Source organism: Nerophis ophidion, linkage group LG09 (genome assembly GCF_033978795.1).
Source record: "Nerophis ophidion isolate RoL-2023_Sa linkage group LG09, RoL_Noph_v1.0, whole genome shotgun sequence".
NCBI lineage: Eukaryota > Metazoa > Chordata > Actinopteri > Syngnathiformes > Syngnathidae > Nerophis > Nerophis ophidion.
The window spans coordinates 29,725,874-29,742,263 of record NC_084619.1 but is presented as its reverse complement, the minus strand read 5'-3'; the positions used below and the strand labels follow the sequence as shown (position 1 = coordinate 29,742,263).

General features: G+C 40.3%; 1 protein-coding gene across 1 annotated transcript in view; it reads right to left on the bottom strand.

Moving 5' to 3' along the window:
* Positions 1 to 10: 10 nt before the first annotated feature.
* Positions 11 to 16,390, bottom strand: part of tm9sf3 (transmembrane 9 superfamily member 3) — a 33,612-nt gene continuing 17,232 nt past the window's right edge. Inside the window, exons 5-15 of the mRNA XM_061910771.1 lie at positions 16,288 to 16,365; positions 13,004 to 13,135; positions 12,735 to 12,901; positions 11,237 to 11,331; positions 11,013 to 11,143; positions 6,534 to 6,673; positions 6,216 to 6,284; positions 5,999 to 6,145; positions 5,842 to 5,925; positions 5,676 to 5,752; positions 11 to 1,432 (exon numbers count right to left, since the gene is read on the bottom strand). Of these exons, the coding sequence (XP_061766755.1) occupies positions 1,365 to 1,432; positions 5,676 to 5,752; positions 5,842 to 5,925; positions 5,999 to 6,145; positions 6,216 to 6,284; positions 6,534 to 6,673; positions 11,013 to 11,143; positions 11,237 to 11,331; positions 12,735 to 12,901; positions 13,004 to 13,135; positions 16,288 to 16,365 (1,188 nt within the window). The 3' untranslated portion in view covers positions 11 to 1,364. The remainder of the gene's footprint in view (positions 1,433 to 5,675; positions 5,753 to 5,841; positions 5,926 to 5,998; positions 6,146 to 6,215; positions 6,285 to 6,533; positions 6,674 to 11,012; positions 11,144 to 11,236; positions 11,332 to 12,734; positions 12,902 to 13,003; positions 13,136 to 16,287; positions 16,366 to 16,390) is intronic.

Genomic DNA, 16,390 nt, shown 5'->3' with positions numbered 1-16,390 from the left:
AAGCACCAAATCCTGTACATAAACGTGTTTTATTTCCTCTTTTTACAAGTTATTATGCAGGTTGAAAATGTCTCATGATTTGTACACAACATAGTGCCAAAATCAACTTCAGTGGGGAAGAACTAGAAATGAGAAGGCAGGACAAAGGAGCGTACTGTATTTACACAAAACCTGGGAGGGAAATAAAACCTTAGAAAGACTCTGCAGTGTGTGGTTATGAAAACATTTAGTCAAGTGTTCTTGATCATTTTGTACAGTTTGTCTGTGGAAACACAGCTCAATCCTTTGGACGTTCACACTTGTCCTGTGGGGGAAATGGCTTACCACAAGATGCCGAGCCTTTTTAAAGCTTTTAATATGTAAATCAGTATGTGGGTCTAATCAGGCCAGTACCCTTAATGTGAGATCCATGCTGCCAGTGAATCATTTTGACAAGGCCATGGTTTGAAAATGTCATGCAATTTCAGGCAAGATGAAACAGCGCCACCAACCCCGCCCCAAACCAACAAAACCTTTTTCTTTTGAGCGGATTCATTAAAAAAAACAAAAAATAACCACCCTGTAATAAATCTGTACAACGAAAATACATTTGGGATCTACACCTAAAGGTACATTAAGGTTATATACACTTCCCCAATACATATATTAACTTTACAAGTGGACTTCATTTAACCCCAACCATTAAGAAAACAAGACTAAACCCAGGAAATAGGATCACATCAAATGTCCATTTAAAAGTCTTACTGTACCTCGACCTTAGGCCCTCGGTTCTTTACTACAGCAGGACGTCAACTTCGCAACTGCATGGATCGCTACAGTAACGGGAGAATTTAGAATGTCCAAAATGGGGGACAACACCTTTTTTGTAGTAGGAGTAAATGGGAAGGAATTACTGTACTAACATTACTGAGAGCGGGCTTCAAGAATATAAAATAGAACTCAAGTCAGAATATGGGCACAAAGCCAACTCTCCAGTATTCTTACAGGATAGAACAAAGGCGGTCAACATACTTAGGCCTCTTCACTGAAGAGAGCTGCACAGTTCCATCCACAAACATGTACGTCGTCGGGTCTCGGGTGGGACTGGGTGGAAGAGAAGCCGTGTGAGCCTTGAACATTTTGCCCACCAACATTCCTTAATGTGAAAGCGACTGATAATAAAAACAGAACCTTTGCGTCTGTTCACTTCTGTGTTGCGGAGTTGAAATTCATTCAGAAAATGGAAAACTACATTGTACAAAGTGAGACTCTCACAATCTCTTTGCAAGAAGGAAAAACTATTAAAGAATGTTGTGTGCCGGCCGTCTTCCAGAATACACGCGGGCAACTCCACCGTGGTGATCATCCACCCTTTTGGTGCTGCTTTAGTCTATTTTGACGTTTGTGTAGATCTTCCTCACGAAGGCACTTGTTCCCATGTATCCAACCGCACCTGCAAAACACACATTTGGTCAAAGTCCCTCCAATGAGATTTGACTATAGGCACGTGCATTACAAAATTAACAGTAAACAAAAGATATCTATTGAAGGGGTCAACCACCAATCCATATCGGTAAGGCTGCACAATTAATCACGGTTTTGGCTGCTGCAATTAAATGAGGGTGATAATCGACGATATTAATATTTTTAAAAAAACAGGCTGCGCTGCATACCAAATGAACTACTTTCACAACCACCGCGGCAAAGGAAAGCCCAATGAAGAAGCTCCTGCGTCCATTGTGTATGAGCACAGAGCTCCATCACCACGCTGAACTTAATGAATATTATTATTAACAGTAACAACTTTTCTGAGCTGCTGCAGCCAAGCGCTTCATTTCTCTGGCATCACATCCGTGGAGTCTCAGCATGCATTAAAGATCGCACTGCTGTTAAGAGTTGTCAGTGAATCAAAGCTTGTGTATCTGATGTGAGAGGTACCGCTATTAATTTTTATTGGCCAAACTGCTGCACTGGACCACTTTGTGTTGTGTTATTTGACTATATCTTCATTGGCCAAACCGTGTTTTAAATTGATATCGAAAGTTTTTTTTTTGTTTTTTTTACAGTAGTAGTTTTTTTCATGGCACAAAGTTAATGCTTAAAAAAAAAAACAATTAATGGGAAAGAGTGTTTTTGAATGTTTTGCGGTATAATTTCTGCTCAAACTCTTCATGGATCTGTCCAGTTACAAATACAGTATGTGTCCCCCAATTTTTAAAGGCCTACTGAAACCCACTACTACCAACCACGCAGTCTGATAGTTTATATATCAATGATGAAATATTAACATTGCAACACATGCCAATGCCTTTTTAGTTTACTAAATTGCAATTTTAAATTTCCCGCGGGTTTCTGGTTGAAAACGTCGCGGAATGATGACTTGTACGCGTGACGTCACCGACTGTCAGGAAATATTAGCAGCTGCACCACTCGCGGCTAAAAGTCGTCTGCTTTAACCGCATAATTACACAGTATTTAGGACATCTGTATTGCTGAATCTTTTGCGATTTATTCATTTAATAATGGAGACTATAAAAAACAATGCTGTTGGTGAAAAGCGGTCTATTGCAGCTGTCTTTAGCACCGAGACACAGCCGATGTTTCTTTGTTTGTTTGTGGTGAAGCAGAGCGGTCAAGCGAACATGTTTTCTCTACGTCAACCAGCATGTTTTTGGATGGGGAAATTGTGATATATATCTTACCGGCGAAATCATTGGATTATTCGTCGTCCTGCAGCAGCGGCAGCTGTGAGCTTGGCACCTCGGCTTCTCTCTGAGACACTTCGTGTTCACCGCAGCCATCCAACCTCGAGGTATGTCTTTACAATCTTTTACAATTTTCAAAATCTCACTAAAACACTATTAAAACAATAAGCAGACAAGGGATCTTCCAGAGTTATCCTAGTAAACGTGTTTAATTACATCTGAAACGCTCACACTGCCGTCGCCTGGAACCGTCGCTTTTTATTTGTATTTTTTATTTTTCTATTCCTTCACTATCACTTTCCCCATCCACAAATCTTTCATCCTCGCTCAAACTAATGGGGAAATTGTCGCTTTCTCGGTCCGAATTGCTCTTACTGCTGCTGGTGGCTCCCATTAAAAAAAATGGGAATATGTGTGGAGCCCTGCAACTTGTGACGTCACGCGCACATACGTCCGGTACAGGCAGGGCTTTTCTATTAGCGACCAAAAGTTGCGAACTTTATCGTCGATGTTCTCTACTAAATCCTTTCAGCAAAAATATGGCAATATCGCGAAATGTTCAAGTATGACACATAGAATGGACCCGCTATTCCCGTTTAAATAAGAAAATCTCATTTCAGTAGGACTTTAACCTCTTGCTTGCACAATAAGCTGGTCTGCTTGTCTCCTTAGGGGTTGCACTCGCAGGACCAACAGCTAGTCATCGTGCTAAATAGAGTCTGGAGACACTTTTCAATTGAGTGCCAACATTTCTTGCCAGTGCTCTGGCGAGACATGCTCCCTGCAGGAATTAATGCACCCCCTGCACCTGCACATTTGTAGGAATCCAGAAATCTAATTGCGCATTAAAAGAGTTTCACATGAGTGCAACAAATAACTACAATTTTGGAGTATTTTGTCATTATATATACATGTTTCACAATACGTAGTCAAAAGTTTACATACACTTGTAAAGAACATAATGTCATGGCTGTCTTATTTTTTGAGATAGAGTGATTAGAGCACATAGTTGTTTTTAACAAAAAACGTTCATGAAGCTTGGTTCTTTTTTAAATTTATTATGAGTCTACTGAACATGTGACCAAATCTGCTGGGTCAAAAGTCTATATATACAGCAACATATATTATCAATTTTGGAGATGTCGAAACGTTACAACCAAATCAGCTTCATGGCATGGCCTCTTAACTTCATTGTGTGATTATTATTGACAACACCTGTTGACATCTCTGAGTCCATTTAAATAGGGCTCATGTGATGCAGTCATTAAACTCGGTTACAAACACGACAATGGCAAAGTCAAAGGAACGCAGCATGGATCTGAAAAAAAAACAGTTATTGACTTGAACACGTCAGGAAAGTCAATTGGGGCTATTTCAAAGCAGCTTAAGGTCCCAAAAGCAACTGTGCAGACAGTTGTTCGTAAGTATAAAGTGCATGGCACAGTACTATCACAGTCACGATCAGGTAGAAAATGCGAGCTATCACCCGCTGCTGAGAGAAAACTGGTCAGGATGATCAAGAGTCAACTGAGAACCACCAAAAAGCAAGTCTGCAATGAATGGAAGCTGCTGGAACACAGGTGTCAGTGTCCACAGTCAAGCGTGTTTTGCATCGCCATGGACTGAGAGGCTAGCATGCAAGAAGGAAGCGCTTGCTCCAGAAGCAACACCTTAAGGCTCGTCTAAAAAGTTTGCTGCTGATCACATGGACAAAGATAAGACCTTCTGGAGGAAAGTTCTGTGGTCACATGAAAGAAAAATTTGGCTTACCGTTTACTCTCTGTAAAACACCAGTTCCTTTGGCAGCAAAACAGGCCCAGAGCATAATATTACCACCACCATGCTTGACGGTAGTCATGGTGTTCTTGTGATTAATGGCCTCACCTTTTCTTCTCCAAAAATATTGCTGGGTGTTGTGGCCAAACAGCTAATTTTTTGTTTCATCTGACATCACATGGACATAGATAAGACCTTCCGGAGGAACGTTCTGTCGTCAGATGAAACAAAAGTGTAGCTGTTTGGCCATAGTACCCAGCAATATGTTTGGAAGGGAAAAGGTGAGGCCTTTAATCCCAGGAGCACCATCCCTACCGTCAAGCATGGTGGAGGCAGTATTATGCTCTGGGCCTGTTTTGCTGCCAATGGAAATGATGCTTTACAGAGAATAAATGGGACAACGAAAAAGAAAGATTACCTCAAAATTGTTCAGGACAACCTAAAATCACAGCCCGGAGGTTGGGTGTTGAGCGCAGTTGGGTGTTCCAACAGGACAATGACCCCAAACACAAAAGTCAAAAGGAATGACTAAATCAGGCTAGAATTAAGGTTTTAGATAGGCATTGCCAAAGTCCTGACTTAAACGTGTGGACAATTCTGAAGAAACAAGTCCATGTCAGAAAACCAACACATTTGGCTGAACTGCACCAATTTTGTCAAGTTGAGTGGTCAAAAATTCAACCAGAAACTTGCCAGAAGCTTGTGGATGGCTACCAAAAGCGCCTTATTCCAGTGAAACTTACCAAGGGACATGTAACCAAATATTAACATTGCTGTATGTATACTTTTGACTCAGCAGATTTGGTCACATTTTCAGTAGACCTATAATAAATTCACAAAAGAACCAATTTTCATGAATGTTTTTTGTGACCAACAATTACGTGCTCCAATCACTATTACAAAAAAATAAGAGTTGTAGAAATATTTGGAAACTCAAGAAAGTCATGACGTTATTTTCTTTACAAGTCAATGTAATCTTTTGACCACACACATATTTACATAAATATCATCTACATATACTTTGGAGCGTTTAGACTTGCAAATCTGGTATGTGTCACTTGAAGGCAAATCAAAATCAGATTTGCTGTGCATTCTAAACGGGGCCATAGTATATGGAAAAATATTTTTCTTAAAAAATGTAGTGGCTGCGGCTCTATAGTCCAGGAAATACGGTAGTCATTAAAGCTAAATGTACACAAATTAAGCGGGACTGACCACACATGATTCCAAGAGCAGTACTGAACACAGCCATGTAACCAAAGTAGAAGGACGTCTGGAACAACCCGTACATCCTGAAATACACCAAAGAAAATCAGCGGTACAATTTGGTTTTTCACAAAATGTCTTTTAGAAACCAAATAAAATTCTAAACGAAACTCACTTTGTTTTGAAGAAATAGTAGTAAAATGAGTACATGTAAACGTAAACTGCGGTGGATGCAGCAGAAAGAAAGCTTGTCCATTGCCTGGAAAGGAGAAACATGCAAAGTTATATTTAACATGAAAAATAAAAACATGTGAATACAAAAAAGTGCTTACCATCTGTAGTCTTCAGCATTGAGCAGGAAGTATGTGCACACAATGGTGACACACACTGTCACAATGCAAAGAATGACCAGGACCAGCATCATAAAGCCGTACACGTAATAGATTTTATAGGCCCAGAAAGATGTGAAGATGAAGTACCTGATAAGCAAGGAAAGTTGTGTAAAGATGAACAGAAAATTATGTAGCTTCTCTCACAATGTTTACGTACATTTCAATGAAAATGGAGCCGAAAGGAAGGATTCCACCGAGGCACACGATGACGGCTGGCTCCATAAACCTAACGGCACAAAAATTCCCACACATGGTTTATTGCGTTTGAAATAAAAAAGAGGGAACAAACTGGTTTGAAAATCAACGCAAAGTTACTTATTTCCCAAGGGGAACATGTGACAGAATTGCTGGGCAGTTGCAAACATTAATAAAAAAACTGAAAGGTCACTTCCCTTCCCAGTCAGTGGCTCTTCTCTAGCAGTGGCACTTGATAACACAGCTTATGTCCCAATCCCAAGGAAGTTGGCACGCTTACCATTTCTTCTCAGGGATTGGCCTAGGGACAGCGTTCACCCGGCATGGGAAGTTTGGCTGACCAGAAAGATTCCTCCCCAAAATTGTTCCGACAAGGTTTAGTGGGAGAATGACAAAGAAGCAGATGCAGCAGACGGCCACCTGTAGACAGACAAATATTGATGTCCTTAATCAAGGGAAAGGGCTACAAAGAACCTGGGGATACAAAGATATCCTACATCTTTGTCCGTACTCCTAACAGCCAATTTCTTTAAGGCGCAAAAAGTTAGCATTGTATGGTTTGCTACAGTTAACACTGATCTGACTTTGAATGTCATCTGTTAAGCATGATGGTAACAGCTGTGACAGTTCTACATAAGGTGTTGCACGATATCAATGTGATTAGGGTTCTGATGGTACACTCTGTCCCTATGGATGGGCAATATGGCCTAAAATGTATATTACAATGTATGTTGCAGCCTCCTGCATTATCGATACATTTCGCGATATATTATTCGGTAAACAAATAATAGAACCATATCAACACTGGTTACAAAGGCTCCTAATTTGGCTGCTGACATACCCAGTTATATACTGCATCATTTTAATCATATTATTTTGTCAAATCTTTTATTAATTTAATTCTTAATTTACTATTAATAGCTGGTTACTTTCTAGTGTAACATGGTTCTATCTACACTTCTATTAAAATGTAATAAGCACTTTATTCTTCCGTTGTATGAACACTTTACATGAGTTTTGGGGGATCCTGCAAATTTGGGTATTGATCCAATACCAAGTAGGTACAGGAGCAGTACTGGCCATACCAATGCTCATACTGATACTCAAAACTTCCATGATCATCGATTCAATTTTCGATCATGATTGTAATAAGACAAAAACACAGGATGGCGATGTAACAATATCAATACAATATTTAACTCATCTACTATTATTGGCTGTGTTTTCAAAAATTTTGTTTTTGCCCTTGAAGTAATCTTTTGTTCAGATATTTCTTTCCTAGGTTAATAAACAATAACAAAAAAAACAACAAAATAATTTTAGTAAAAAATATTGATATACTGATACTATACTTTGTATCGTTACTGTTGATGTTTGTATGTATCTGCCCAACATTCAAGAGCTCTAGCTTAGCGGTTAGCATGGTTTCTTGTATCCACCTACGGTGTAAGTGTAGCATGTTTAGCTATTCCTCATTCTCCAGCAATGATACTTGTATGACAAGTAGTCAATTTGTCGCCATGGAGGGGAGGATTACTGACTAAAAAGTGGCTTTGCACTCTCAAGGGACATTGAGAGTGGTTCACCAGCATCAATGAATCATAGACATAAATCAATGAATCATAGACATAAATCACCATAAATCATTCCCGGGCGTGGCACCGCTGCTGCCCACTGCTCCCCTCACTTCCCAGGGGGTGATCAAGGGGATGGGTCAAATGCAGAGGACAAATTTCACCACACCTAGTGTGTGTGTGAGACAATCATTGGTACTTTAACTTTAACTTTCCTCTAGCGAGAATGTTACATTGTCACATTGCGTTCAAATTTGCAGGACACCGTGGGAATGTGTCATCAACAATATAAGAAAAGTATTAAAAACACTACCATCAGCCAAATCTATATCATTTATGTCATAGATTGTCTATATTACGCAACTCTACTAGGTAACTCACAGTTCAGCACGTACAGCCAGTGCAGTAAGGAAACAAAATAAAGCACAAAATTGCTTAGATTGCACGTTGGAGTTCAACCCGGTGGACGAGAGGGTAACCTCCCTCCGCCTTCTGGTGGGTGGACGGGTCCTAACTGTTTGTGCTTACGCACCAAACTGCACTTCAGAGTACCCAACCTTTATGGAATCATTCGAGGGATTACTCGAGAGTGCTCCCTTGGGTGATTCCCTCGTTCTACTGGGGGACTTCAACGCTCATGTTGGCAACGACAGTGAAAGGAGAGGCGTGATTGGGAAGAATGGCCGCCGAGATCTGAACAAGAGTGGTGTTTTGTTATTGGACTTTTGTGCTCGTCAAAGATTGTCCATAACAAACACCATGTTCAAACATAAGGGTGTCATATGTACACTTGCCACGAGGACACCCTAGGCCGCGGTTCCATGATCGACTTTGTAGTTGTGTCATCGGATTTGCGGTCTCATGTTTTGGACACTTGGGTGAAGAGAGGGGCGGAGCTTTCTACCGATCACCACCTGGAGGTGAGTTGGCTGCGATGGTGGGGGAGGATGCCAGACAGACCTGGCAGGCCAAAACGCATTGTGAGGGTTTGCTGGGAAAGCCTAGCAGAGTCTTCTGTCAGAGAGAGTTTCAATTCCCATCTCCAGAAGAACTTTGAACATGTCACGAGGGAGTTGCTGGACATTGAGTCCGGGTGGGCGATGTTCCGAACCTCTATTGTCAAGGCTGCCCTTTGTCACCGATTCTGTTCATAACTTTTATGGACATAATTTCTAGGCCCAGTCAGGCCGTTGAGGGTATCTGGTTTGGTGGCTGCAGGATTAGGTCTCTGCTTTTTGCAGATGAAGTGGTCCTGATGGCTTCATCTGGTCAAGATCTTCAACTCTCACTGGATCGGTTCGCAGCCGAGTGTGAAGCGACTGGGATGAGAATCAGCACCTCCAAGTCCGAGTCCATGGTTCTCGCCCAGAAAAGGGTGGAGTGCCATTGTCGGGTTGGGGAGGAGCTCTTGCCCCAAGTGGAGAAGTTCAAGTACCTCAGAGTCTTGTTCACGAGTGAGGGAAAAATGGATCATGAGGCCGACAGGCGGATTGGTGCGGCGTCTTCAATAATGCGGACGCTGTACCGATCCGATGTGGTGAAGAAGGAGCTGAGTCGAAAGGCAAAGCTTTCAATTTACCAGTCGATCTACGTTCCCATCCTCACCTATGGTCATGAGTTTTGGCTTGTGACCGAAAGGAATAGATCACGGGTACAAGCGGCCGAAATGAGCTTCCTCCGCCGGGTGGCGGGGGTCTCCCTTAGAGATAGGGTGAGAAGCTCAAAATAAAGCCGCTGCTCCTCCACATCCAGAGGAGCCAGATGAGGTGGTTCAGGCATCTGGTCAGGATGACAACCGAGCGCCTCCCTAGAGAGGTGTTTCGGGCACGTACGACCGGTAGGAGGCCACGGGAAAGACCCAGGACACGTTGGGAAGACTATTTCTCCCGGCTGGCCTGGGAACGCCTCGGGATCCCCCGGAAGGAGCTGGACGAAGTGACTGGGGAGAGGGAAGTCTGGGCTTCCCTGCTTAGGCTGCTGCCCCCGCGACCCGACCTCGGATAAGCGGAAGAAGATGGATGGATGGATGGATTGCTTTGATACATTCTGTGCATTGAATATTAGTTAAAGTGTTATGGATTAACATATATCACCTATTTTATAGGGGACCAATCAAATCATTACATTCTAATAATATATCTCAATAATAATAATTTTAGGTTTAGATTATGCCTACTGCCAATAAAAACAATCTGCATGCCTAACAGAAGACGTTAGCAACATCGTGAGGAACCTCCCTGTCGATCACTTTTGAGAGGTAGTACAACACTGTACCAGACATTTTTGATGCAAATACATACGCCGTTACACTTCTAACCTTGATACAATGTCACTTGCCAAGAAAGAAAAATAAAGTAAACAAAGGACATCAAAAGAGGAATACATTATTACATTTACTGAACTATAACTCTTGGAACAAACAAACAAAGCAAAGCTTGACAATAGTGAATAGGTTATAACTATCAACCGGTCTGAAGTTCTTTCCTAATATGACAGCATCAATGAATCATAGACATAGCACTTGTATTAGTTTTTTTTTCTGGTCTTGATGTCACTGGGGATGAATATGTGACGCATCAATTCAGTCGAGACATAAATACTACCACAGTAAAACTGATTCACTAGTTAAAAATCTTCAATTACTGTATTATTGCAGTTCTAGCTAAATTGATGCTAAGAGTGCCTGTTTGACAAAATGACCTTGAAATGACAATGTGGAAAATTAACAATAAAATTATAAAGTACTATTTTTTTTTATTTAGATTTTTATTTGGGATGGTAGTTTTGCTATAGCAAAAGTGGATGTAGCTTAACTTCCGACAGCTGACGTGACTTTCTTCTTTTTTACTGCAATCTTAAGTGAACTTTAATCAACAGCTCATCTGCTGGTTGTGACCAAGTAGTGCACTCACTTGCTTGTTGGGTTAGGAAATGTTCATTCAGACCAACAGGTGTTGGTCCCAACGCATGGCACTAAATTACAACTATATCTAATACATGTCTGTCTTCTCAACGAACAATCACAATCATGTCATCTGCTGGGCAAGATGATTACAATGATTTACACTGCATTGCATACCAATTTAGCTGCCTCACACAAGGTTTGGTACAATATCACAAATTGCTGGTCGTTGATTTAAGGCCATAAATACTTTAGTGTGTGCATGTGTTTGGAGTAAACCCACCATGGTTCCAAAAGGGATAGCTCTGGAGGCATGATAGTAGATTGCAATGAAGTTTATGAAGAAGGCAGTCCCACACACCATCGCTGGGATCATGAAGGCTCCAATGAACATTTGCTTAATCCATCTCCTTCCTGTATCAATGTATCAAATACCAAACATGTGACAAACCAACTAACTATGGCAAGCAGATACATTATTTTCTATAATAATGTTATCATTATTACCCCCTTGTTTTGCATACAGGCTTCCCCCAAAGTAGCCATTGACAGGGGAAGTGGCAGCATACACAAAAATCGCTGTACTCAGCATTGATCCTCTCCTGCAAAACAAAATAATACAAATCCTCTTATAAAACTGGTATTCAACACTAAGGCTGTTTAGCACACTCAAAGTGATCAAAGGTGATGTAGTTTGTGTTAACGATAATGACATTTGAATAAGAACATTTACAACCAGGGAACAATGACAACACATTACTAAGGTCTGGGGCAATGTGAGAAGACAGTTATTACAAATGTTATTTCCTAATAAAATAAATTTGTTCCTGATATAAATCATGGTTACAGCAAATGGCACGGTAATGGCAAAAACGAACTGAAATGAATGTTCTCAATAAGGCATTTTTTTTTAACTAAACTATAAAGAGAATTAGTTTTTTCAGGAATTTTAAAACACATAATGATTTAACGTTAACTTTAATAATGATTTTGAGTGAAAGTGGTAAGGAAAAGTTATGAACTGCTAATTGATTGATTAGGATATGAGCAGTGCAACATTTCACATGGTAGTTTTTTAAATACCAGAAACAAATTTACTAAAAAAAGACATTAAAAGGTTAAAAACATATTTGTATTTGGAAATTATATTATAACTTCTACCAAATAGCAATTCTTCTGACACTCCTAGAATGGTTATGTCCCACGAAGAACACAAAGTATTTCTGATTTCTGTTATTTGGGTAAAATACATCGGTCACATGCCTAATCTGTCATTCAAACCTCTCTAAAACAACATGCAAAAAACAGCGATTGAGATTGTAGACCTGCACAAGACTGGAATGGACTATGGAATACAAAACTGTCAAAAAATAGGTGAGAAAGAAACCAACTGTTGGCTCAATAATTTTGAAATGGAAATAACACAAAATAAGACAACTGCTGGTGTTTTGAAGCTCCATGCAATATTTGACAAAATGGGGTAAGATTCTAAAACATATATAAATTTAGCCAGTATCCAGGCCTTAATCCCATAGAAAATCAGTGGAGAGAGCTGAAATCTGGAGTTGCAAAGCTCCAGCCTCAAAGGTATCTGCAAAGAGAAGGGCACTAAAATCCCTCCTGAGATGTTTGCAACCCTTGTGACCTACAAGAACCATCTACTCTCTGTTCAATCATGTTTGGGATATATACTAAATAAAGTTTTCCCTCAGTTAAATACTAATTAATGTATAACCTTTATTTACATTGCATTTATTCTGGAAAAATAAATAAATATAAACAACAGGAGATTAAATACTTATTTGCCCAACTGTTATTGCACATATCAGCAGCAACAGAACTCATTTCAAACAATGTTGCTGTACCACTAAAAGCAAACTACCGGCAATAATTAGAAACCCTGAAATTATTTTCTTTTTGGAGCATGCACACAGCGACAAAAGGAGAATTATTGTTTAATTAAATAATTGCGTTAAATGAAGCTTAACTCATGTCAATGACTTACTCTGTATACAGATCCTCAACCATCGCAACAATTATGACAATAAGAGAGACGGAAAAGATCTGGCAACCAGAACCAATGAGTGAGGAGAAGATCAGCGGATGACTTGACGGTCGAAAGACATCCCCGTGCACTTGCTTCCAACCATATTCATCTCCCAGGTCTCTGTCCTGTAGGGAAAACCATGGCAAAGGAGAATGGGTTTGACAAAGGAAGTACAGGTGACTGGCATCCGAGAACACCCCAAAATACTGATATGATCATTTGCTTACCATGTCATCCATTTCCTCCTCTTTGCTGTATCTGGCATAATCCTTTCGCAGGGTTCTCATCAAAATCATGGACACCAGACCAACCAAGAAGATCACCATCATGAAGGAGTTGAAGATAGAGAACCAGTGAATCTAGGAGATTCAATTGAAAATCAACATTACAAATTTTGTGTGAAACTATCTGCATTTATTCAGAATTAGGGCATTGTAATTTTCCCATTTCCTTAAGTGACATGGTTGACATTGGAAATAAATAAAAAAATCCTGTGATATGATCAACTGAGGATGTAAACCATTTTGCTCAAGGTGGCCAGCAACATGAATTATGTGGCATTTTTATAACCTTGAATTTATGCTAAGACCATATTTTGTACCCTAGGGCTACACTAGTATGGCTAAATGATAATCACAATCATGTTTTATGTAAAACACATGTATCACAATTTCTACTTCAAGCAAAAGGTATGTGAACAAAGCATTCCATTTTAAAAAATAAACTTAAAAAAAAACTAACTTATAAGTAATAAAACAATTTACAAAAGACAAAAAGATAACCCATCCATCCATCCATTTTCTACCGCTTATTCCCTTTCGGGGTCGCGGGGGGCGCTGGCGCCTATCTCAGCTACAATCGGGCGGAAGGCGGGGTACACCCTGGACAAGTCGCCACCTCATCGCAGGGCCAACACAGATAGACAGACAACATTCACAAAAAATAAATATGCCATTGCTGAGTAATGGTAAAATGTAAATGGGATGTACTTCTATAGCGCTTTTCTACCCCTTTGTAAGGAGCCCAAAGCGCTTTGACAGTATTTCCACATTCACCCATTCACACACACATTCACACACTGACGGCGGGAGCTGCCATTCAAGGCGCTCACCAGGACCCATCAGGAGCAAGGGTGAAGTGTCTTGCCCAATGACACAACGGACGTGGGGGTGCACACGTATGATGTTCTCTCCAAGGTTTCTCATAGTCATCATTGTCGACGTCCCAATGGGGTGAGTTTTTCCTTGCCCTTATGTGGCCTCTACCGAGGATGTCGTTGTGGTTTGTGCAGCCCTTTGAGACACTTGTTATTTAGGGTTATATAAATAAACATTGATTGATTGATTGATTGAAAAGTGATTTTTAATTACCCTTTAAAATCGTTCTTAATCATATTTATTTTTATGTTGTTTTTATATTGGTTTTATATATATTTATTTCTTGTTTTTATTCAGTCATTGGTGGAGCTAAGGATAATATTTGAATATTGTTTTTAATATTGTTGTGCAGCACTTTGGAAACATTTTTTGTTGTGTTTAAGGGGGAACATTATCACCAGACCTATGTAAGCGTCAATATATACCTTGATGTTGCAGAAAAAAGACCAAGTATTTTTTTAACCGATTTCCAAACTCTAAATGGGTGAATTTTGGCAAATTAAACGCCTTTCTGTTTATCGGTCTTTTAGCGATGACGTCAGAACGTGATGTCACCGAGGTAATACACCCGCCATTTTCATTTTCACATTACAAACACCGGGTCTCAGCTCTGTTATTTTCCGTTTTTTCGACTATTTTTTTGGAACCTTGGAGACATCATGCCTCGTCGGTGTGTTATTGGAGGCTGTAACAACACTAACAGGGAGGGATTCAAGTTGCACCACTGGCAAGACATCTGCCGCCAGACCCCCATTGAATTTGCCCAGAGTGTCTGCACATTTTACCGGTGATGCTAAGACAGACATGGCACAGAGATGTATGGATAACCTGCAGATGCATTTGCAACGATTAAGTCATCGAAATCACAAAGGTGAGTTTTTTTGATGTTGTTGACTTATGTGCTAATCAGACATATTTGGTCACGGCATGACTGCCAGCTAATCGATGCTAACATGCTACGCTAATCGATGCTAATATGCTATTTACGCTAGCTGTATGTACATTTGAAACTAGATACCCACATTTAATGGAAAACAAACACTTACCAATCGACGGATTTAAGTTGCTCCAGTGTCACAAGATGCGAAAGTCCTGATCGTTTGGTCCGCACATTTTACCGGCGATGCTAATAAGACAGCCATGCTTTGGGCCACTTCATTAGGTACACCCATGCTATGGCCGAATAGCGTCAATAGCTATTCGCTCAATAGCTTCAATTTCTTCTCCAATTTCGTTTTCGCTATCTGCCTCCATACTCCGACCATCTGTTTCAATACATGCGTAATCTGTTGAATCGCTTAAGCCGCTGAAATCAGAGTCTGAATCCGAGCTAATGTCGCTATATCTTGCTGTGGTAACCGCCATGTTGTTTGTATTGGCAGCACTGTATGACGTCACAGGGAAATGGACAGTCGCATCGCAAATAGCGAAAATCAAGAACTTAAAAGCCTTTTTTTGGGATATTCCGGGAGGTGTAACATTTTGAAAAAAACTTCGAAAAATAAAACAAGCCACTGGGAACTAATTTTTATTGTTTTTAAACCTTTTGAAATTGTGATAATGTTCCCCTTTAAATGTGCTATATAAATAAAGTGGATTGGATTGATATTAAAAAATTAATCGTGATCAATTATTTTGCCATATCATCCAGCTTTACCTGAACGAGGGATCGTTCATATTGAGGACGCACCCCATATATCCATCCATTTTCTATCGTTTGTCCCTTTTGGGTTCGCTGGGGGTGCTGGAGCCTATTTCAGCAGCATACGAGCGGTAGGCGGGGTGCACCCTGGACAAGTCGCCACCTCATTACAGGGCCTACACAGACAACATTCATGCACTAGGGCCAATTTAGTGTTGCCAATATCCGATTTATTTCCACATACGAAATAGGCTGAAGAATAAATGAAAATTTCAAAATTACACTGTTCACACTGACTGGCTCGATTGGTAGAGCAGCCATGCCAGCAACTTGAAGGTTCCAGGTTCAATCCCGCTTCCTCCATTCTAGTCACTGCCTTTTAGTCCTTGGGCAAGATACTGTACCCACCTGCTCCCAATGCCACTTCAGTGGTTTATGTGTAACTTATATAATAAGTTTCACTATGTAAATTGCTTTGAGTCACTAGGGAAAAAGCGCTTTATAAATATATATACAGTATACCTCACATGAAAAAATCAGATACGGGTTGCATATCGGCTAAAAAAAATGTAATTGCCCTGCAGTTTTGAAAACACCAAAATCTATTCAGCGACGTAGTTCAACCTGTACCAAGACAGGTTTTCCCCACACCCTCACATCAATGTAATGTGCTCAAAAGTGAGGCGTGACCTAAACTAAGTATTTAACTCACCCTGTGCTGGAAGAATGATGGGTCAAGGTACTTGTCAAATCTGTCCTCAAACTTCACATCTGACTTCTTCCACTTAACCTGTGTATGCATTTAGGGACATTTA